The sequence below is a fragment of the Ranitomeya variabilis genome, chromosome 1 (genome assembly GCF_051348905.1).
Source record: "Ranitomeya variabilis isolate aRanVar5 chromosome 1, aRanVar5.hap1, whole genome shotgun sequence".
In the NCBI taxonomy this organism is placed as follows: domain Eukaryota; kingdom Metazoa; phylum Chordata; class Amphibia; order Anura; family Dendrobatidae; genus Ranitomeya; species Ranitomeya variabilis.
In genome coordinates, this window is record NC_135232.1 from 1,095,006,920 (window position 1) to 1,095,030,039 (window position 23,120).

General features: G+C 44.3%; 2 protein-coding genes across 4 annotated transcripts in view; both read left to right on the forward strand.

Annotated features, from left to right (window-relative positions):
• The window catches only part of HTT (huntingtin), a 192,780-nt gene extending 181,514 nt beyond the window's left edge, over nucleotides 1–11,266 (forward strand). For all 3 annotated transcript variants that reach the window (XM_077280055.1, XM_077280053.1, XM_077280056.1), the window contains 2 exons: nucleotides 4,648–4,808; nucleotides 6,914–11,266. In XM_077280055.1, coding sequence (XP_077136170.1) covers nucleotides 4,648–4,808; nucleotides 6,914–7,127 — 375 coding nt within the window. In that variant the 3' untranslated portion in view covers nucleotides 7,128–11,266. The remainder of the gene's footprint in view (nucleotides 1–4,647; nucleotides 4,809–6,913) is intronic.
• A 5,368-nt stretch (nucleotides 11,267–16,634) lies between these two features.
• Nucleotides 16,635–23,120, forward strand: part of MSANTD1 (Myb/SANT DNA binding domain containing 1) — a 31,311-nt gene continuing 24,825 nt past the window's right edge. Inside the window, exon 1 of the mRNA XM_077279071.1 lies at nucleotides 16,635–17,119. Within this exon, the coding sequence (XP_077135186.1) occupies nucleotides 16,866–17,119 (254 nt within the window). The 5' untranslated portion in view covers nucleotides 16,635–16,865. The remainder of the gene's footprint in view (nucleotides 17,120–23,120) is intronic.

A 23,120-nucleotide genomic window follows, 5' to 3' on the forward strand; every position in this document is an offset into this window, starting at 1 on the left:
AAATATGACACCCAAAAACCATGAAAATCACATGCAAGACATAAATAGCCTTGTTATGGTCCATAATACTGTGTCACTTATTGTAAATCGTGAACAGGTGGTGTTGCCCTTTAAGCCTTGTCAGAAAGCACATAGAAGCGTCGGAGACGTTTTCCTAGGTAGAAGGGCTGAACACTTATCGGCACATCCTGACCAGGCTGCCCGGTCATCTGGGCACAAGTGAGATCCTAATTGTCCCTATTTCCCGCACTGCCGGCGCCTGCAGCGTCTGCACCGAAGGATCGGAACGAAGCTGTTCTCCCGAGCGCACAACCATAAGGACCTGCCGTGCGTGACATTTGCAGCCCTAGGATGTGTGAGCAGGTTAAGGTCATAATATCCACTTTTCCGTGTAAGTGGGGGATGTGCCTGGCAGAGGCATCGAGGCTTGTAATGTGAGCAGATTAATCTGCCTCTGCACCATTTACAGTGACGTCCTGTCACCCAGAGCTCATTTCCCAAGTGCTGGCTGGAGCACACGGCCTCTGCGCGGAGCAGATCGCTGAAGATTTGCAATCATTCCTGTATATGAAACATAGCGACAAGCCTGGGTTACACGAGAGGGATGAATATCCCGGTGAGGTCCATGAACTACACAAAGCACAATGGGGACGTGGTTCTTGAACCAGGACAGAGTCCATCATTGTAACTGGAATAAAGACGTGACTTAGGATGTTAATGGTGAGCTCACACAGTGACCGTTGCTGCACATCTCCCTGCGGACTAGCAGCGAATTAAAAAAAAAAATACATCTTCATTATTTACACAGAAAAAAATTGACAAAAAATATCCAAAAAAGGTTCAATTTCCATTATGACAATAAAAAATGTGTACGATTATAAAAATCTCAAGTTACTTTGCTTGGCCCATAGGCTATTGTTATCTTCCATCTGAAAATCCCCCAAAAATGTTATGTCTGAATAGGTTAAATGGGCAGTGTCGCACTACTAAAAGGGGCAGAGCACACCGTGAGTCAGGGGAACCCGCACTTCCTCCTCTTCAAGGATGCAGGTACAGGTAAAAGGTGCACTGCTCCACTATAGGGCCTGTGTCCCAGTCTCCGCATAGCCGGTGCGATGGCGTCTGCCTTATTCCACACACTGCCCTGGCGGAAGCAGCACCGCAAGGAATGGGACTAGGTGAATAGTCTTTTTTATTTTTCTATCCATCAGTACTTGTAGGGAGATGGTGGGGGCAGTCATATTGTATGGGGGACTGTTGAGGCATGCTGTGTGTGTGGGTGGGACATAATACTACCTGTGGGTCTGTCAGACTGTGTGGGTGATTCTGCGGTCATCATAATCTGTGAGGGCAAAGGATGGCTCAATACCGTGTGGGGGACACCATACTGTGCGGATGGCTGTGTGTGTGGGGTGGGGGTTATACTGTGTGGGTCATTTCTACAGTGTGGGAGATATCCTGCTGTGTTGGCAGATTGTGAAGGATATAATGTGTGGGGGACTGTGGAGGATATCATACTGTGCGGGAGACTGGAGGATATCATACTGTGTGGGGGTTTGTGGAGGATATCATACTGTGTGGGGGTTTGTGGAGGATATCATACTGTGTGGGGGACTATGGAGGATATCATACTGTATGGGGGACTGTGGAGGATATCATAATGTGTGGGGGACTGTGGAGGATATACTGTGTGGGAGACTGGAGGATATCATACTGTGTGGGGGACTGGAGGACATCATACTGTGTTGGGGACTGTGGAGGATATACTGTGTGGGGGACTGTGGAGGATATCATAATGGGGGGGACTGTGGAGGATATACTGTGTGGGAGACTGGAGGATATCATACTGTGTGGGGGACTGTGGAGGACATCATACTGTGTGGGGGACTGTGGAGGATATCATACTGTGTTGGGGACTGTGGAGGATATACTGTGTGGGGGACTAAGGAGGATATCATAATGGGGGGGACTGTGGAGGATATACTGTGTGGGAGACTGGAGGATATCATACTGTGTGGGGGACTGTGGAGGACATCATACTGTGTGGGGGACTGTGGAGGATATCATACTGTGTTGGGGACTGTGGAGGATATCATAATGGGGGGACTGTGGAGGATATACTGTGTGGGAGACTGGATGATATCATACTGTGTGGAGGACATCATACTGTGTGGGGGACTGTGGAGGATATCATACTGTGTTGGGGACTGTGAGGATATACTGTGTGGGAGACTGGAGGATATCATACTGTGTGGGGGACTGTGGAGGACATCATACTGTGTGGGGGACTGTGGAGGATATCATACTGTGTTGGGGACTGTGGAGGATATACTGTGTGGGAGGCTGGAGGATATCATACTGTGTGGGGGACTGTGGAGGACATCATACTGTGTGGGGGACTGTGGAGGATATCATACTGTGTTGGGGACTGTGGAGGATATACTGTGTGGGAGACTGGAGGCTATCATACTGTGTGGGGGACTGTGGAGGATATACTGTGTTGGGGACTGTGGAGGATATCATACTGTATGGGGGATTGTGGAGGATATAATTCTGTAAGGGGGATGATTTGGCCTTCAAACTATTCGTGGCTATGATTCTGTGGTTGGGGGACTGTGGGAGGACAATGAGGGACAACATATTGTGTGTGGGATGTCATATTGTGATGGGGACTCTGAGTCAATGATACTGTGTATGGGGGAGTGGGAGGACATCATCCATTGTGGGGGATTTACTGTGGTGTGACTGGTGTCGACATACTATGTGTGGGAGGACAGTGGCAGACACTGTGTGAGGGATATCATACTATGTGGTAGGAGTGGGTGGCACACTGTGTGGGGGACATCATACTGTGTGGATGCATTATACTGTACTGGGCTCTGTGGCTGCTTCATACTGTGTATGTGGGTGTACTATTTGTTTGAGGCCTTTGATGACTAAATTATTGGAGTCCCTTAATTGTATTTTCCTGCACAGTGGGGGTCCCTGCTGGGAGGCTTTACAATAAGGCCTTTCACTTATTTAGGGCTGAGCTGCCCGGCCATATTATGCACATTGGTGGCGCTGATTGTAGGGGACACTGGACCATCTACTCGTTACATCTGTGAGAGCTGAGCAGCGATCGGTGCCAGTTTTTTCAGGGTTCGCATTAATTGGTAGGTCGGCCTCTGTTTATATACTTAGTGCTACCTTTCCCCATTCCTGTAGACTGCAGATCCAGGAGGGCAGGGAGACCACCACTGCTGCCATCACTACTCTTATGTGATTTTGCCAGCCTCCTTTCCATGAAACTGGCAGTGAATTAAAATTTCAACCCGTGGGGCAAAAATGAGAATGAAATGAGGAATATTTGCGCTTTGTCATGAAGGCTGCTTTGCTTTCATCTCTTGCTGCTCTCTGTACTGTGTATGGAGATTGTATTTTGCATCTTGCCTGCGGTGAAGAAGCCTCCAGCAGTGCCAGGACACAAGCGACTGCTGCAGCGACCTGTCTGTGCTGCTCCCACGTGCTGTTCAGGAGCTGCACGCGGAGGATCATCTAGCCGAGCACAGACTCCCCCAAGAGTCATGAGAAACCATCAGATCTGCCTGTATATATCCCTCTTCTGCGATCTCATTAAAGCCGAGGATTTACACCAGTGTCACAATACAGCCTGCACACATTATTAAAGGGGTTTTCCAATGGACACCAGTTATCGCAGGAAAGGTGATAACTTATTGACCAGTGGGGGTCGGACTACGGTGTCCCGCACCGATCACCAGAATGGGGCTCTATGGTCCCCATTAAAATACCGCGACCATAGCTGCTGCTGTGTTCATTCTCTGTGGGGCTGCTGAGACTGCACTGGACTGTCAGCTCCATAGACCATGAATGGAGCATCGGGCGGGCGGCTGACATCCGCTCAACAATGTAACTGGGATAGAAGTTAAATGTTGTGGGGAAAAAATCCCCCATTGTGGCAGTTTGTCCCAATAATGAGAAACACACCAAATCAGCATGTTGTCCCTAAACAACCTCTCTAAATAGCTTTGTCCTGAAGAGGCTGGTGTGCTTACTTTGATAATCCATGTATTACTTGATGCATAACTATTTTTTTTTTTTTTCTTCGGAGAAAAGGAACATGGTCGCATAACTATTTTCGAAAGGTCCCTTACCTAATATTTATAATGAGGATTTTATTACTTCAGCCCTAGCTGGTCTCCTCCTTTTTATTTCTGGATTATACAGCCATTCTGAAATGCATTTTCAGACCAAGTACACCAGTTTCATCAGGTTTAAGAGATCTGTTTAATAATATAAGCAGTTTGTATTATGGAAATGTAGTGACCGTTCCACAATAAAGGGATTTAACCCATCTTCTACATCTATGGCATATCCATAGGAAGGGGAAGGATGGAACGAGAGGTAGTGGGATATGCAGCGGGTTGTTGTTTTTTCTTGCAAGTTTATGGAATTGGCCGAACAAGCACCTTGTGCCCGGGTATGTCCACCACCGCCTACCTCACCTGCGAGAACGGCACGGCCACTGGTCAGACATTTATGGCACTCCCTATAAGCCATCTGTGTATTCGGTGTACACTGATTATGACGGGGATGATGTTTTCGTCAATGTCGCTGCTCATCTGATGATCTGCGTCTTCTCCGCAGGTGTTTCAGACATTACACGCCACGGGACAGTCTTCTATGGTGCGTGACTGGGTCATGTTGTCCCTCTCGAACTTCACCCAGAGGACGCCGGTGGCCATGGCAATGTGGAGCCTCTCCTGCTTCTTCGTCAGTGCGTCAACCAGCAAGTGGATCTCGGCAATGTATCCTTAATGCCCTTATCCTGCTGCGTCCTCCATACGCTCACTGTATGTATGGGGCCTTAGGAATGTTCCCTGATACTTTATCCCCATTCACATGGTTAGATAATAGGTGACATTTCATTTCCATCACTTAGTAATTATTTTACACTGATAATAGCCTTCACCTTATAGAAACATCCCCCTCTTATACTATCACAGGGATTGAGCCCCCCTTATAATTATTAGGGTCACCATCATTCAGTTAATCACATATAGACGGTGACAATCCTCAGCGATCTGCAATGATCTATAGATGAAGTAATGTATTTGCCTATAGTGCCTCCACAGGAGAAAAAAAGTATTGCACTGTTTCTAATGAAAGCAATAACCGACATCGGCCATGTCCTCCAGAAGAATAGTATTTGTGTAGCTAATTTTTAGTGTTAGATATTGGGTACCCACCCCGACCCCACCAGTACCCCACACACACATCTCTTGTGCGGTACTAGAACAAGGGCTTTGTACTTCCTTCTTTTTTTTTTTACGGTGCCTTTTCTTATCTGGTAGTCTTGAATGTTGAAGGGGTTGGCATTTGTATAAATTACTTCTCTGGTGCTTCGTTGGAGGACACAAGAACCATATTGTTCATTGGGGGACCCAGGAACACTACAGGGTTTATGATCGGACATTAATCTATAGAGCTCCTCACATTTTACCCCCATGTGCGGCCTCTGTATACATACCAAATCAAATAAATAAGGCAGCACACTGTAGCGCCAAAACTTGGAAACGTGAAATATGAAAATTGAATTGCATTAACGCACTAGAAATATGAAAAATTGAGAAAGTTTATCTCATAAATTGGCCAATTCATGTGTACCTGCATACCACGATAAGGCATTTCTCGTTTACCAGGACCTAGCAATGACTTTCCTCTCTGAAAATTGTCTTCATCTGAATAGGAACCTAATGTGAGTCCTCTTTTAGACTAAAATCTCTCTCTCTGTGGAGGGGTAGTGGTCCTGCTGTGATTAAAAACACCTGAAGCTAAAAGGCCTTATAGCCACAGGTGTTTTTAATCACAGCAGGAGCACTACCACTCCACAGAGATATAGATGTTAGCCTAACAGAGGATTTATGTTCCCATCCAGATGAAGACTTTATTCTAAGTGAGGAAATGCATTGTTAGGTCCTGGAAACGAGAAATGCCTTATCGTGGCTTCCAGGTACACATGAATTGGCCAATTTATGCGCTAAATTTTCGCAATTTTTCATATTTCTAGTGCAGTAATGCAATTCAATTTTCATATTTCATGTTTGCAAGTTTTGGCACTACAGTGTGCTGCCTTATTTATTGGATTGTATGTGAGTTGGTGACTCTAGGTTCAGCACCTGTTCACACTTAGTCTATGTTTGGATGTGACGGTCAGTTTTTTTAAATTCGTATACATACCCACGTCCAAAAAGAGTAGGATGTTTTAGCCACATCACCACTTTCTCTGCCTTCCCTGGCTGCACCCTCTTCTCTGCACATGCTAAATAAAAAAATGTACAAATTCGGCGCATGCGCAGATCCTGATAGCGGAATATTTGCACATGCGCTGGACACATGCAGCTCCTGCAGAGGAGAGGGGGCAGCCATGGACCGTCGAAAAATCTGATAAACTTGTAAATCCTATGAGTAACCCTGTCCTGCACATAAGGGTGGCCAGACCTCTCCTATTGAGCATCTGGAGGGTCAGGACCTTTGTCGATGTCCAATCACAAACACAAGGATAGATGAGGACTTGCTGGTGGGTGGGTGGCACGCCACTGGGAGCCGCACCAATCAGGATTTTTCATCCCCATTAGAAAATGGTGCAAGTGATCAGACGCCCGACTGCCCATTCATTCTCTATGCAGCTGCCGGAAAAAGCGCAGCGGTCAGCAGCCGCATAGTGAGTGAATGGAGCGCAGCTTACACATCCTAACGGGAGAAACGTGCCCCATTCTGAAGAGCGGTGCGTTTCCCAGCAGTCCTGTACATAGGTGATATATGGCTTTAATCGGACGGCCCTTTAAGCATCAGGTAAGAATCGTTAACGTCTCCAGCTCATTGCATGTGTTCACCTTAACCGTTCCTGCAGTTTGCCGCATGTGATCAGCAGAATGGGCAAATCGGAGCCCGTGGACATCAACCTGTTCTGCTTAGTGGCCATAGACTTTTACAAGCATCAGATCGATGAAGAACTGGACCGCAGAGCCTTTCAGTCGGTGTTTGAGCTGGTGGCGGCCCCCGGGAGCCCCTATCACAGTCTGTTGATGTGCTTGCAGAATGTGCACAAGGTCACCGTTTTCTAGGCACTTTTTATGGGTGAGGCTGGTGTTGGCCAGACAAGGGAATGCCCTGCACCTACCTGCTACCGAAGAGCTCTCCTCCGAGGCCCCGGACGTTCTCACCCACCCCGGCTCGCACTCCGCTCTGAATGTCGCTTCTTGTAAATATGTTCTGATCGCAACTAGATTTCTCTTTCTTTAATACAGTGAATGTAAATGTCCTGTTCATCGACGCGTTTTACTCCCGGGAGTCTGACAACACAAACCTGCACCACTAAACGATACTCTCCGGTCCGTCAGCGCCGCACTCCTCCACCTCCTCCTGGGATCCGGTAGTGATACTTTGTGGAGCGACGCTGGCACGTAGCGCTGCGCCGTCACCCTGACGTGGCCGCCATTTGTGACTAGTATTAACGGAGAGCGACGTCAATAACGCCAAACTCCTCCGCTATAACCCCAAACACACAGAGTATTGAAAACTTGTGTCCAGCACCATTAATAATATTTTAAGGTCACAAGATGTTCCGTCTGCTGTACAATAGTCTGCCTCTATGTTGCACAGACTTGTTTTAGGCTATTTTTTTGACAGAAGGCTGTGAATTATTTGCCCCCTTATACCGAGAGAAGTAGCAGGGAAGTATTGTATGACTTGGGGGGTTGTGTTGCTTTCCTGGACTCTAACCCGCAGTTGTCGGGGCATCTGTGTGTAACGGGCATTGCCGTAATTTCTTGATTTTTCTTTCACTTAATTTGGTTATAAATGGTTTTAACTTCTATTTCTGTATCATGTAAGATATGTATAATTGTAAAACCTGCCGCTGCAATTACAAAGCCGCTCTGCTACATCACGATTGTCTCGCCGCTACCGTCGTCTACTTTCTCGTCATTCTGGGCCCAAACATGAGATTTCACCATCCCATAAGTCACAGGTCTGGATACATTAAGGGTGACGTGTTTTATTATATGGATGAACGCTGATCATGTATTGTAGTAAATTGTGAAGATTGTGCTGTCCCCTACAGGGGAAATCTATCGAAGTATTGGGGTATAGTAATTTTATTTTAAGAATCTTGGGTTAATATGAATTGTTTTGCCCCCTTCCATTTGGAAGAAAGAGACACGTGACTGCAAAATCTGACTACACAGGGTTTGTTTGTAGTCTGTTACCATGGAAACATAGGTGCGGAATGCAGAAACAACAACAACAAGCTATTTCCCAGCCTTTGGCTTCATCTTTATATCAGAATCACCGGAGTAAAATAAAATAGTTTGAAAAAGTATGGATACCCTTCAATAATGCCCAAAACACCACCTGACAAGTAGAAACCACATGTTTGTTTTTATGTTATTTCTTTTTTCTTTTGTAAGTCCCTATAAGATCAATGTTCATGGCATTGAGTAGATTACATGGAAATTTTCTTCAAATCACCCATATTTTTCATGTTGAAATTTTTCAGACATTTTAAATAGTATTCGCTCCTGATTTTTTCCTCTGTAGAGTAATGAAAATCGCTAGTTAAAGTGAAAAATTACTTGTTAAAGTCATGTTTTTATGGGAAACATTTTTACAATTTTTTTTTCTTTAATTTTCATTATTATTTTTTTTTAAATCCTGAAATCTGGGCAGTTTTCACTCTGTATACTAATGGTCTTCATACATATTACATGAACGTTGCCCGAAGCTGGTGCCATTTCGAGTATCTGAGCTGGGGGCACGCTATAGACTGTCCCCCCAAAAAATGATGATGTGAACGGTAAGGATGAGGCCCTTGAAATTTCAATGTGCTGTTTTTTGTTTTTTTTTATCAAGCCGTTGTTAAATCTCCCTGTTTGTGTTTTTCTTGCCCTCGCCAAATGAAAACACATGAATGCTCCTCTCAGCCAAGTGTTCGTGTGTATGCGGGAGTTGGGCGTGAGAGCTGTCGGCGGAAAGACGCCCATCTCATGCCATTCTTAAAGGCTAATGATCTGGGGGGAAAAAATATTTTTACATATGTTAGTGTAATTTTATTCACTAAAGGTAACCACTTTGTTCCTTCATTTATTTTCTGACCCTCTAGTATGCATTCAGCTGACTAATTCACGTTTCCGTTTTTTTCTCTTGTGGGAGTGTCTCTCCCAGTAATAAGGGCTGGACGGGAGTGTGTCCAGGAAGCTATTGTCTTCAGAACAACAATATTTACACATTTGTATCAGACTTTCATGATGGGCTCGAGCACAGCTTCTATCCTGTATATAGAAATCCGGCTATAGAAAAGGAGGAAATTAAGTGCAGGATAGAAGCTGTGCTTGATTTCATTATGAAAGCCTATACAAATGTATATGTATTGTTGTTATGAAGACATACATCTCTCCCTACCTATCTCTAACACTGAGAGAAGGGAGTGAGGAGCAGAAAGGGCCATCAGGAGCTCTGACCGATCCAAGTCCATTACCTCGAGCCTATGCAGCTGCCATAAAGCAGATCTGTTGGTGCATTGTATAGCTGCCCCCAAAGTTATGTACAGTAATAGAATTAAAAAAACTAAATCAATCATCAGAAAATTAAAAAATGATTAATATATATATATATTTATCAGTATTTGGTTCTAATTAATAAAAATAATATACATGATACCTTCCTTTTAAAAACTCTTGTTACAGAAAATCAAGGTACTGCCTAAGCCGTAAGCGTCTAAGCTCATTAACCAGGTAAAACTATTGCTTCCCAATTTTTGAACATCTAATAAAACAACCTGTGATGCTTTTGCCTAAAAACTGGTTTGCATTCCTTTACTAATGGATGAGATGTAGATTTAAAGGAAACCTATCACCATAAAGAAAAAAAAATATTGGTATTTAACGGCAGCCATAGTGGTAATCTGCAAATAAACATTTTAAACTTGTGCAGAGGTGTTTACAGAGCAGCATGTCCATCAAGAAGTCAGTCCCTTCTATGAACTCGTATAAATATTTTTTTTTTCTGACAGGTTCCTTATAAAAGATGAGAGGTGAGCTACCTACAGCCACCACTAGAGGGAGCTCAGGATTTATTATTGAGTGCAGTATATACCAGTATGCAGTAAGCTCCCTCTAGTGGTAACTGCAGGTAAACAGTATTTTGTCTTTTAATTCATTTTTTTCTGGGTATTACTATTAATAATTTTAACGCAGATCTTTAATCTATTTAGGATAAAAATTCATTTGAGTCTCGTTTTAATGTTCAGATGATGGGCAGTGATGGAAGACCTAAACCACCGTGCAGTTTTACAGAACTGAACTTGGATTTAAGTTTAGTTCAAGACATTTACTGGGGGTCCATATCCTGCAACCCTGTTCGGTCTCATGTGCCCACTTCACAGATTTTTGTGGAAACAATGGCCCCATGTATTGTTTTGTTTTTTTTTATGTACACCCCATTGACACCCTATGAACCTTTATTCTATAAGCTATTGGGGTCCATCTGCAATCTTTAGAAATATCAATTTTTTTCTTGATACTTTTTTTTTCATTATTTCAGACCGTATTAGTTCCAAACTCTTCTGTCTTAAATATCAAGAAACCTCTTATTCCTGTGAGCCCATGACAACACTTCCTGCTTCTGTACTGTGACAGTTTGGCGTTTGTCATTGGCACTCCAGCTCCTTTAACCAATCAGAATGCAGCTTTCAGGTCGGTTTCAAGCTAAGGAAATAAAAATAAAATGATCTCAATGATTAACAATGGAGCCCATTGTGCCTTTGAAAACCCTAAATTGGTAGAACACAAGAGCAGGAAGTGTTGTCATGGGGACACAAGCAGAGAAGATGAGATCTGTAACTTTTTCTGATGACTTGAGATAAGTCAGACCTACCACGACCCACCTAATATAGTAGCACCTACTGCCGCACAGGGGAGGCTGCACCACTGTGTAAGCGGGCGAGTATTACTAGGAGCTGCTGTATCCAGTCCTCCATGCTGCCTGCATCTGCTCATCCAGGTTCCTGCATGTCGTCCGGGCCCATTCATTCCCATTTTCTCATCTCGCCTGATGTACTTCCAGCGTTTCATGGAGCAGACCACTTTGTAATCTCTCCTGGACCATGATGGGAAATCTCCGGAGTCCAAACCTTGTTTGTTTTCACAGTATAACAGAGAATATATTCAGATGTATGTTTAAATTAAAGATTGCTGGTTATATTGCACACTTGAATTAAAGAATTATTGAACCGTCGAATGTCTTTATGTTTCTGACTGCTATACTACACACTGCTTCTCCAAACCACACAGACTTGTTTCGAGCCCCAGCTAACAACAAATGAGGAAGATTGTAAGTTGTGTGTCGTCAATGGACTGAGAAGAAGGCTGTGATAATCGGGGGAATGTATTAAAGCTAGTGCAAGGAAACCGAGCAAGTTTTATTTTCCAAAAGGCCTGTGAGAAATGATCTGGAATCTGATTGGTTAATATAGGCAACCTTTTTATTTCAATAATTGTAAGCTTTAAAGAGAAACTTTCAGTAGGCAAAACCTTCTTTAGTCGTCTATATGGGCATGCAGGTCATAGGAAGTTGAGTAAAATGACACCTTGATAGCTGTGATCTGACATCTTATTCCAGAGAAATCCACGTTTTTCTTATATGTAAATGAGCTGTTAAGATCTATGCACGGGGCATAGATCTCCTCGAGGATCTGCCTCCAGAGCTTATGAAAGGGGGACTTTACCAAAGATACATATGACTGACAGCTTTCCTGAGCCACATGTCTCATACTGGTAACTCCTCCTGTCTTTTATAATAAGCTCTGGAGGCAGATTCTTGGGAGATCTATGTCCGGTCCAGAGAGCTTAACAGCTCATTTTAATATAAGAAAAACGTGGATTTCTCTGGAATATGATGTCAGATTCTAGATATCAAGGTTTTATTCAACTTCCTATGACCTGCATACCCATATAGACTAAAGAAGGTTTTGCCTACTGAAAGATTCTCTTTAAAGCCTCCAATAATGGAAATTTATCAAAATTAAAGCATAATAAAAAGTTGCCTATATTAACCAAACAGATCCTTTTTGCTACGATGCCCCCAAAAATTCCTGGTGCAAGCAATTACCTCCATAAGAGTCTCATGCTTAGTGAAATGAAGTCCGCCAATGTGTAATTTATGTGTCACATGCCAGTCAGTATCTACACTTTACCTTTTCTGAGAGACCACAGAGGCTACAACACCATTAACAAGAAGCACCACTAACCAAACAACACCATGAGGACCTAGGAGATCTCCAGACAGGTCAGGGATAAAGTTGTTACAAGTCATGGTTGGGTTCTAAAAAAAATCCCAATCTCTGATGATCTCCTGGAGCACCATCAAATCCATTATTATCAAATGGAAAGGACATGGTACCACAACAAACCTGCCACAAGAGAGCTTCCCACAAAAACTCTCAGCCCGGGCAAGGAGGAGATTAATCAGAGAATGTAAGACTTGATTTGCGTTTACGAAAGGTCATGCGGGAGACTCACCAAATGTATGGAGGAAGGTGCTGTGGTCAAATGAGACCAAAACTTTTTTGCCCACCAAGGTAAACGTTATGTCTGGCGCCAAACCATCACAGCTCATCACCCCAAGAACACCATACTCACAGTGAAACGTGGTGGGAGCACCATGCTATGGGGATGTTTTTCAGTAGTAGGGACAGGGAAAATGGTCCAAGTGGAGGGGAACATGGATGGTGCGAAATACAGGGATATTCTTGAGCAAAACCTGTTTGTCAGTGATTTGAGACTGGGACAGAGGTTCCCCTTCAAATAAGACAATGACCCAAAGCATACTGCTAAAGCAACACTCAAGTGGTTTAAGGAATAAAGTGTAAATGTTTTGGCGTAGTCTAGTCACACCCCAGACCTTATTCCAACTCAGAATCTGTGATCACACTTGAAGATTACTGTTCACCAGAGGAAACCATCTAACTTGGAGCTGGAGCAGTTTTGCCTTGAGGATTTGGCAAAAGTCCCAGTGGAAAGCTCTTAGAGACTTATCCAAAGTGACTTGCAGCTGTAATTGCCTCAAAAGGAGGCTCTACAAAGTACTGACTTTAGTGGGGTGAATAGTTATGCAAACACTGAAGTTTTCAGTTATTTTGTCCTATTTGTTGTTTGCGTCACAATAACAAGAAAACCACATGTTCACAGTTTTAGACATGTTCTTTACATGAACCGATAAAAACCCTAAAAAAAAAAAAAAAAAGTGAATTTCCAGGTTGCGAGGTAGCAAAACACGGAAAATGTCAAGGGCGTAAATACTTCTGCAAGCTACTGTAGATACCGGAACCTCAGGAAACAGACACTTGGCACCCATATTAATCACTAGGTCTGGTGAGTGAACAGTCGCCAGTCACTACACAGTGTAAAAATCTGAGGTGTTCTAGCTCTGCACATTGATTATTTCCGGAAAAATTGGCAAGCAAAAGATTCTGAGATTTTCACAACACCTTACGGACAGCATCTCAAAAACGCTCTTGGAAGTTTGCATGGTTTGTGTAGGTTAGTATTCTCTCAAAGTGGTCTAAGGGAAGAGTCAGACAGCTATATAACTCGGCCGAAGAGCGCAAGGCAATGCTCGGCGGCTCTCCCAAGGTGAGCGTGATAGCTTGTAGTTTAGGACGGGAGAGCCGATGGCCAGTCCGAGCACTGCGGTGCAATCCTCATCCAAGTTATACAGCCATCTTACTCTTCCCTAAGAAAGGACAACTGGTGAATTGGTCACCAGGCCAAGGCATTGATGCACATGGGGAATAGAGGCTAGCCCATCTGGTCCAATTGCACAGAAGAACAGATGTGGCACAAATTGGCAAAAAAATTACTGCTGGTTTTGATAGAAATGTGTCAGAAATGGCAAAGCACAGCAGCTTGCTCCATAGACACATAGTACTTAAAGGGAACCTACTGGCACATTCTCACATGAGGAAGCTATAAAAGCGCTTGTTCCCTAATGAAAATGATACAATTTTTGTTGAAATCAGGTGTCGGTCATGATAAATCTCAAATGAAATCTACATGCAAATCAGGTTGGAAGTGCTCAGAGGGCATGCCAGTGTTGAGTAAGGCAAGCATTTAGCCCCTCTAACCCAGTAATAATAAAAAGTAATGATGCCGCCTGCAGCAAGAGAAAAAAGGGATTTATGTGTACTCACCGTAAAATCCTTTTCTCCGAGCCAATCATTGACGGTCTGTGTCCCCCAGTGAGGCGAAGGAGAAACTAAAGTATACACTGTTCTAACACAAGTGACCACGTCCTCTTCACAATGCAGTGACGTCATTGCTTTGTGCCCAGGGTCCTGACGACTTACAGACCCGATAAATCAAAATGATGCTTATGTGGCCAAAAATCAGGAACACGATATATATACACTGACCCGGATCTCCAACCATAGCAACGCCAGTTCTTAGAGGCCCACAATTTCAAAAGCAGTCCTTTCATACTTACTTTTCAGATCCTAAGATCAGATATGGAATTTAATCCTCATTTTTGGCACAAAACTTTGCCTTCTATAAAATAAAAAAGGCAATAAAAACGCGGCCACCTTTGCAGTTAATTCGGAGTGCACGCACCCCTCTATTCTCAGTGGCCCCCATAAGCTCTAGCCCCTCACTAAGGCTACGTTCACATTTGCGTTGTGCGCAGCGTCGGCGACGCAACGCAATGCGCAACGCCAAAAAACTGCATCATGCAGCGTTGTCTGCGCCGACAGTTGCGCCAAAAATGACGCATGTGTCACAAAACGCTAGACAACGCATGTCCATGCGCCCCCCATGTTAAATATAGGGGCGCATGACGCATGCGTCGCCGCGGCTGCGCCCGACGCAACGCAAATGTGAACGTAGCCTAACGACTACCAACACTGTTATGGGTATTTTTTTGTTCTGGGTAAACTAGGCGATCCTAAGATATCAACTATTCTTCCCTCTTTTGGATCTATAGAGCAGGACCAAATGTCCCCGTTTGTGATTTGATCAGGTATCACCACCACCTCAGTGGACGAGGATGTCTTCCCTTATGCCGGGTAACATAGCGGTAACCTCCATTATACTGACTACAGTCATCACCATCCAGTCCTGTCATGGTTGTCGCCATCTTCCTGGATCCCCATAGATAAATCACCCTGCCCACCTAACATCCAACCAGAAAACGTCAGTAAAATCTCGGACTCCTTTGCAGTTAATTTTGAGGGCACCCCTCTAGTCTCAGTGACCCCTATAAGTTCTTTTACAGGAAGCGCCCCATGACTACTAAATTTGTTATGGGGCATTTTTTGTACAAGGAGAACGAGCCGATCCTATAGTATCAACTATTCTTCGTTGTTTTCCCCAAATGTCCCCAATTGCAACTTTGAGGTATTAAAGCCTCCTCAGTGGACGTAGATGTCTTCCCTTACGCCGGGTGACATAGAAGTAACCTCCATTATACTGACTTCAGTCATCATCATCCAGTCTTGTCATGGTTGTCTCCATCTTCCTGGACCCCATGGATAAATCACCCTGCCCACCTCCCATCCATCCATAAAAGGTCAGTCAAAGCTCGCCCACCTTGGCAATTAATTGTTTTTTTCTGTTGGGTAAACTAGCAGATAGTAAGATATCAACTATTCTTCCCTCTTTTAGATCCGTGGAGCAGGACAAAATGTCCGTTTGTGATTTGATCATGTATTATCACCACCTCAGTGGACGTAGATGTCTTCCCTTACGCTGGGTAATAAGAGTAACCACCATTATTCTGACGGCATCTTCCTGGACCCCTATAGATAAATCACCTTGCCCACCCATTATCCATCCAGAAAAGGTCAGGAAAATCTTGGACACCTTTGCAGTTAATTCGGAGTGCACATCTCTAGTCTCAGTGACCCCTATAAGTTCTTTTGCAGGAAGCCCCCCATGACTACCAACACCGTCATTATGGGTCATCTTTTTGTTCTATAAAAAAGAGCCGAACCTATAGTATCAACTATTAACCGGTTTTGGACCCAACGTCCCTGTTTGTGATTTTATGATGTATTACCACCACCTCCGTAGACGTCTTCCCTTACACAGTAGTAACCACCATTATACTGACTGCAGTCGTCGCCATCTTCCTTGACCCCCATAAATAAATCACCCTGCCCACCCTCCATTCATTCATCCATCCATCGACCCTCCAGAAGATATTCGGCGGCCGGCACGTCCCTGAATTGTGGTCGTCTTTAATTTACATTCTAACCGGAGAGCTCGCTTTGTGTGTTTGTTCTCTTTTTCTTTCTGTGTCTTTGAAAGGAAAAAAAAAAGCCATAAAGAACAACTTAAAAGCTTCTCGTAGAAAGCGTGACCCCACAGACGTGCGGATCTTTTATCGCCGCTGCACCATTTTTTTAAAGTGTTTAAAAGCTTTAATATTGAAGGCCTGTCAACTTTGTCCTGATTATTTGGCTTTCAGTTAAAAGGTTTTTGTTGTTGTAGCTTATGCAGTTGCTCTGTTGCTATGGGAACGTGACATCAAGCTGACGTTTTCCTGTTTAAAAGCTTTTAACTAAATTCCAGCCTGTCAGCTGTAGGCCCCATTTTATGCTCTCAGACTTCAATCTGTTGCAAAAGGGTTTCATATGTTTTCTTGTCATTCAAATGCTCCAGCCTGTCCACCATTGCATCGGGCCTGCTCTGCAAAGGGGACCGCAACTTAAATCTCATCCCTAAGTTGTGGGGGGTGTAGAGAGGTGGGGGTGGTAGTGGAGCAAGGGGGCTTGTCTCTTTTAAAAGCCCTTTCATCTGCTGCATTGAGCAATGGCTGCAGCCGAGGTGCCCAGTTACCTGCTCTCCTCTCAGAGCGAGAAGCACAGGAGGGCCAGGAACTGGACCGATGCCGAAATGAGGGGTCTCATGTTGGTCTGGGAGGAATTCTTCGAGGAGCTCAAGCAAACTAAGAGGAATGCCAAAGTTTACGAACGCATGGCGAACAAGCTCTTCGAGATGACCGGAGAACACCGACACGGCGAAGAGATCAAAATCAAAATTACCAACATGACTTTCCAGTACAGGTGAGTCTGATTAACTCCTTAAATGTCCTCTTGACTTAAAGGGGATGTCTAGGACTAAGCAATTAATGAGTCCGGCACCCCTACTGATCAGCTCTGAACACCGAGCCCCACAGCGCCGCACATGGTTTAGTAGCCGCTGCTAGGTGCTGCAATTCGTCTGCCATCTAACTGAGCAGATATCAGGTGATTAGTGCTGGTGTTAGGTGTTGGACCCCCAACAATTTCATGTTAATGGCCTATTCTACAGGAAGAGTCACACAGCCATATAAATCACGTAGATCAGATGCATGGCTTGAACTGTCCGGCAGCTCTCCCGATCCAAGTATGACATGGCTGAGGTCATACTCGGATTAGAAGATCTGCTGGCCAGTCCGAACTTCACTTTGCACATTTCCAGCACTGTTCCCATATATTCCCAATCTGCACCAACTCGTCATCCTTCTGATACCCCAACACTGAGGCTCTGCTGCCGTATGTGTCTCTATGAAATGCACCTGCTCTTTGGTACAAAAACAATCCTCCTCTTACTGCCCCAGATAGCAATGCCACCACTGTGCCCCTTACATAGCAAAATGTCTCCTTTGTGCCCTCACTGTACTCTCCAAACTCTTTAATGGCCCTCCAATAGCCCCCCACACTGTGTAATGGCCACCAGATTACCTCCCACACTGTATAATAGCCCCAAAAGTAGTCCCCACAGTTTATGATGGTCCCCCACAGTAGATCCCACACTGTATAAAGGCCCCCACGGTGTATGATGGCCCTCACAGTAACTCCCACACTGTACGATGGCCCCCACAATAGCCTTCAAACTGTATAGCCCTACATTAGCTCCCACACTGTATAATGGTGACCACAGAAGTCTCCACATCGTATGATGGCCTCCAAGGTAGGTTCCAAACTGTATAATGGCCCCTGCATTAGCTCCCACGCTGTATAATGGCCCCATATTAGCTCCCACATTTTATAATGGCCCCCCACATTATTACCCATGCTGCATTAGATTCCATGCTGTGTAAGGGCCCCCTACAGTAGCCCACACACTGTATGAGGGGCCCCCATACTTTATGATGCCACCACAGTCCCACCACCACTTACCTAATCCAGGATCCTGGGAAGTCCTCTGGTAAAGCGCGGGCAGATCAGCGCGCCGTCATCGCATGCAAAGGAAATCAGAGTCTTGTCGCAGCACAATAACGTTATCATGTCGGGACTCTGAAGCCTGTGCTTACTCCGGCGCATCATCTGCTGTTCTGAAAAAGATGGAAACAAATTTTCAAAAGATCTTTTTTCTTTTGTTTTATTCAGCATCAAGTATGATCGCAGAAGTCCCGGCACTTACAGACTTGGGTGCTATCAGTGAGATTATTAATAGTGATGGGCGAATATGAATGGTAAAGTTCGGGGTCCGTACCGAACACCTAGTGTCCATGCACGGACCCCAAATAAGGATTTCTCCAAGAAGTCCATGTAACTGTTTGGGTTCAGCAGCCTGAACAAAGCTTGTTGAAAGACTGCAGCGCAGCCAATTAACAAGCTAAGCTTTAGGCCAGTCTCACACGTCCAGATAATTCCGGTACCGGAGAAATCGGTACCGGAGTTATCCATGTCCGTGTGCTCACGTGGCACATCAATGTGGCACACGTGCGGCAGCCATGTGCTGCCCGTGTGCCGACTGAGGACCACACGGACCGTGCAGGAGACAGCGCTAGAGTTAAGCGCTGTCCCCTGCTTTTGGTGCTAAAGCTGGCATTCATTCCTTCTCCCCAGCAGCATTCGCTGGAGAGAAGGAATGAAAAATCAAGGGTTATTTTTTTTTTTGTTAAGAATAAAGTTTGGGGTCACCTCCCACCCCCTGTGCGCCCGCCCATTTGCATTAAAATACTCACCCAGCTCCCGCGATGTCTCCTCTCAGCGCCAGCAGCTTGTCCTGTGTGAGCGGTCACGTGGTACCACTCATTACAGGGATGAATATGCGGCTCCACCTCCCATAGGGACCGTGCTGCCGGAGAAACGTGGACATGTCTCCATGTTTTGCACACGGACACACGGTCCGCGAAAAATCACTGACATCTGCAGAGACATTGATTTTAATGTGTCTACGTATGTCAGTGTCTCCAGTACATGAGGAAACTGTCACCACACGTACCGGAGCCACTGACGTGTGAAACAGGCCTTACTGTGTGGGCATTTCCGGCTCAATCACAGTCATGTCAGGTGTTGGCATGGCCGTGATTGGCCAGCGCAAAGTGTGTTGAAAAAAAGGGATTTGCAGTCGCCTCTATTTTTGATAACCAGCGAAGGCAAAATTGACAGCTGCAGGCTGCAGCCCATAGCTGTGACCTTTACCTTTGCTGCTTATCAAAAATAGAGGAGTTCACACACTGTTTTTTTTTTGTTTTTTTTCAATTATTTAAATAAATAATTTCAAAAAAGGCGTGAGGTTCCCCACATTTTTGATAACCAGCAAAGCTAAAGCGGACAAACCAAACCAAACTTTTTCTTAATGTTTGGCTAGACCTGATGAACCCGAACATCCAGGGGTCTGCCCATCACTTATTTGTTTTATTTTTTTAAAAAAACATCATTTTTGTTTTATTTTTTTTAAACAAATAAGCAAAATACATACTGCAAATGTTGTTTTAGATTGTTACACAAAAAAAACAAAACAATCGTTAATCTTTGTAACACAAATACTATTAACATGTCCCCTAATGTCCACATCTATCCAGCTTCAATGATTGTAACCCGACAATCAAATCCTGAACATACAACATCTGATGCAATTATCATGTGACAAATTTTAATTTACCCAAACTACCATTAAGTCTTGTAACGAATACCAATCTGAGTTAACAAAATTATCATTATCTCCTGAATTTCCCCAGTAGACAATAACGATTCCATGAACACTCTCCATTTTTTTTTTTTTAAATCTTTTCGTCATCTTATCTTTATTCCTCTCTGCTTCTCTTTTTTCTAAATATAGGACAGACCTTAGTCCTGCTTTAATCTCCTTTATCCCTGGAAGTGTACTGGCCAACCAGTATTGTAAAATTAACGTTTTGTTACCAATGTAATAGTGTGGAACAAGTCATGTAATTGTCCCCCTCTTGTTTTGCCTGTCGTATAATGAAACAACCAGCACAGCGGGTTAGAGTCCACCCAGATCCACACATCTGCATATCTTGAACCATGGTCCAAAGCTCTTGTGTCTTAATACGCGACCATATGCCATGCTCCATATCTGTTTTGGATGTGTTACATTTGGGGCAGCTCATCTGCCTATCAGGATTTTTGTGGAGTTGGCGGAATATTAAAGCCACATATTATTTTGTGCATTATTCTAAATTGGCTATCCCTCCGTTGCTCATTTATGATATGCTCCCTCACCAATTTCCATCCATGTAGTATTTTATGCTCAAGTTCTTCATCTTGTATGTATTTTTCCCATTTGCAAAACACTTTGTCTGCTCCTAATGGTCGTAATACATCTCTCAACGTCCCATATATCGAGGAGATCAATATTTCCCTAATGTCTTTGGTAACTTAAGTCACCCCATATATCTGAGTCAACCTCCTTCCTTACATCTTGTAAGAAATCTAGTACATAATTGCTTTAATTGACTATATAGCATCAAATGGAATCCTGGTAGCTCATATTTGTCTAACACCTCAGATCCCGTTAGCCAACGACCTTCCTGTAAATGTAATAGATCATCTAATGTCTGAATTCCTTTTCTAGACCATTCTATGAATAGCTTATTTTCCCTTCCCAATTTAAAGGCTGGAAATGCCCAAGGATTCAGGTGTTTTGACACTCTCCATGTCATTTTCAGTTTTTTCCTTACTGCTTTCCATGTAGCAATAGTGTCGTTACAAATAACCGAGTGTTTAATATTTGGCGGTATGTATGACAGTGGCGTGTGGAGCAATGCCGTCAAATCCCATGAACCACAGAACTCCGTTTCTAGTGTATAATCTGTATTGTGTCCCGTTTTTTTTAATCCAATCAACTACGTTCCTCATTACACTTGTTATTAATGGTTGTCTGAAAAATGTTCTGCCTCAATGAATGCACTTGGTCAAATCATCAAGATCCGCTGCTGGCAGTTTCTGTGAGAGAAGTCTGGAAATGCTGCAGGCCATTGCAAAACGAGTAAGCAAAACGAGTAAGCCACTCACAGTAGCAGGTGTGGAGGGACAATGTGATGGCACAGTATACTGATGAAGGGGGACAGTATAGAGACTGGGCACTATAGAGGGGACACAATGTGAGGGTACAGTGTGAAGAGGAGTCCCAGTATAGAAAGGGGGCAGCATAATGGGGGACATTAAGATGGGGACGGTGTAGTGAGTTTTAGTGATGATTGATTACTAAAATGCTTTAGTGCTCGTTACTTGAATCGAGCAGGTTGGACACTCAGATGGGCTTCACTCGAGTACTGAGTAAAATGGAAGTCAATGTAAAACTCAAGCAAAACCAAAGATAAAATGGATTTTACCGGTAAAAATGTTAACAAGCATCCTTTCCTGTATAATGACTTTGAATGTAAGGCAAAATTAAAAAGAGAAAAAAAATGCCTTCTCCACCACTTAATAGGTGAGACATACTAGAGGGAGAAATATAGCTACACCCGAAATTGTCATGTAGACTCCTAGACTTAGATTCATAAAGCCTATGCACTAAGTGCAAGGGTTGTCAAGATTAGAAGGAACTGAAATACACCCTGGAAGACACGAAGAGAAGGGCCTCAGAAAACATTTTTAAGGAGTGGGACTCCTAGACTGGTATAGCCCATGTACTAAGTGCAAGGTTTGAAAAACATTTACCCCCGTAAATGTAAGAAAATTATAGAGGTAGGTCTCATACACATCGTGTATAAATGATGAAGGAGGGTATCATACACACCCTGGAAAAATTAAGATCCAGAGTCACATGATGAACCTCTAAAAATTATGAGCGAGGGCAGCATGATGACCCTCTAAAAGCATAATTCCCAACTGTCCCGGATCCAGCGGGACAGTCCCAATTTTGAGACTCTGTCGCACTGTCCTGGCCAGGATCCTCCTTTTCCTGCATGGCCTCAGACCAAATGTACCGCCGCTTTAAACTGCTAGTGCAATCGCTAGCTGTGTTGGATCGGAGCAGATATTGCTCCGTACTCTGACACTGACTGGCACAGGAGAGGTATTTATCAGTGGCGTACCGGAGCTGCAGTGACATGAGCAGTCAGCAGTGCGGCATGGCTGGATTACATCATTCAGTGCCGTGGGAGAGGAAGCTGCTGGCTGCTGCAAGGGAGCACAGTGAGCGGTGAGAGGTTGTGTGTGTGTCTGTAGGTGTGTCTGTGTAGGTGTGTGTGTGGCAATGGAGAAGGCAATGATGGGGGTGTGAGGGCAATGATGGGGGAGGGGTTACTGTGTGGCCATTATACTGTGCGCAGCATCATGTGGGGCCATTATACTGTACGCAGCATCATGTGAGGCCATTATACTGTACCCAGCATCATGTGGGGCCATTATACAGTATGCAGCATCATGTGGGGCCATTATACTGTACCCAGCATCATGTCAGGCAATTATACAGTACGCAGCATCATGTAGAGCCATTATACAGTACCCAGCATCATGTGGGGCCATTATACTGTACCCAGCATCATGTGGGGCCATTATACTGTACGCAGCATCATGTGGGGCCATTATACTGTACGCAGCATCATGTGGGGCCATTATACTGTGCGCAGGATCATGTAGGGCCATTATGCTGAACGCAGCATCATGTGGAGCCATTATACAATATGCAGTATCATGTGGGGCCATTATAGAGTACTCAGCATCATGTGGGGCCATTATACTGTACGCAGCATCATGTGGGGCCATTATACAGTATGCAGTATCATGTGGACCCAATATACTGTATGGAGCATCATGTGAGGCCATTGTACTGTATGCAGCATCATGTGGGGCCATTGTACTGTATGCAGCATCATGTGAGGCC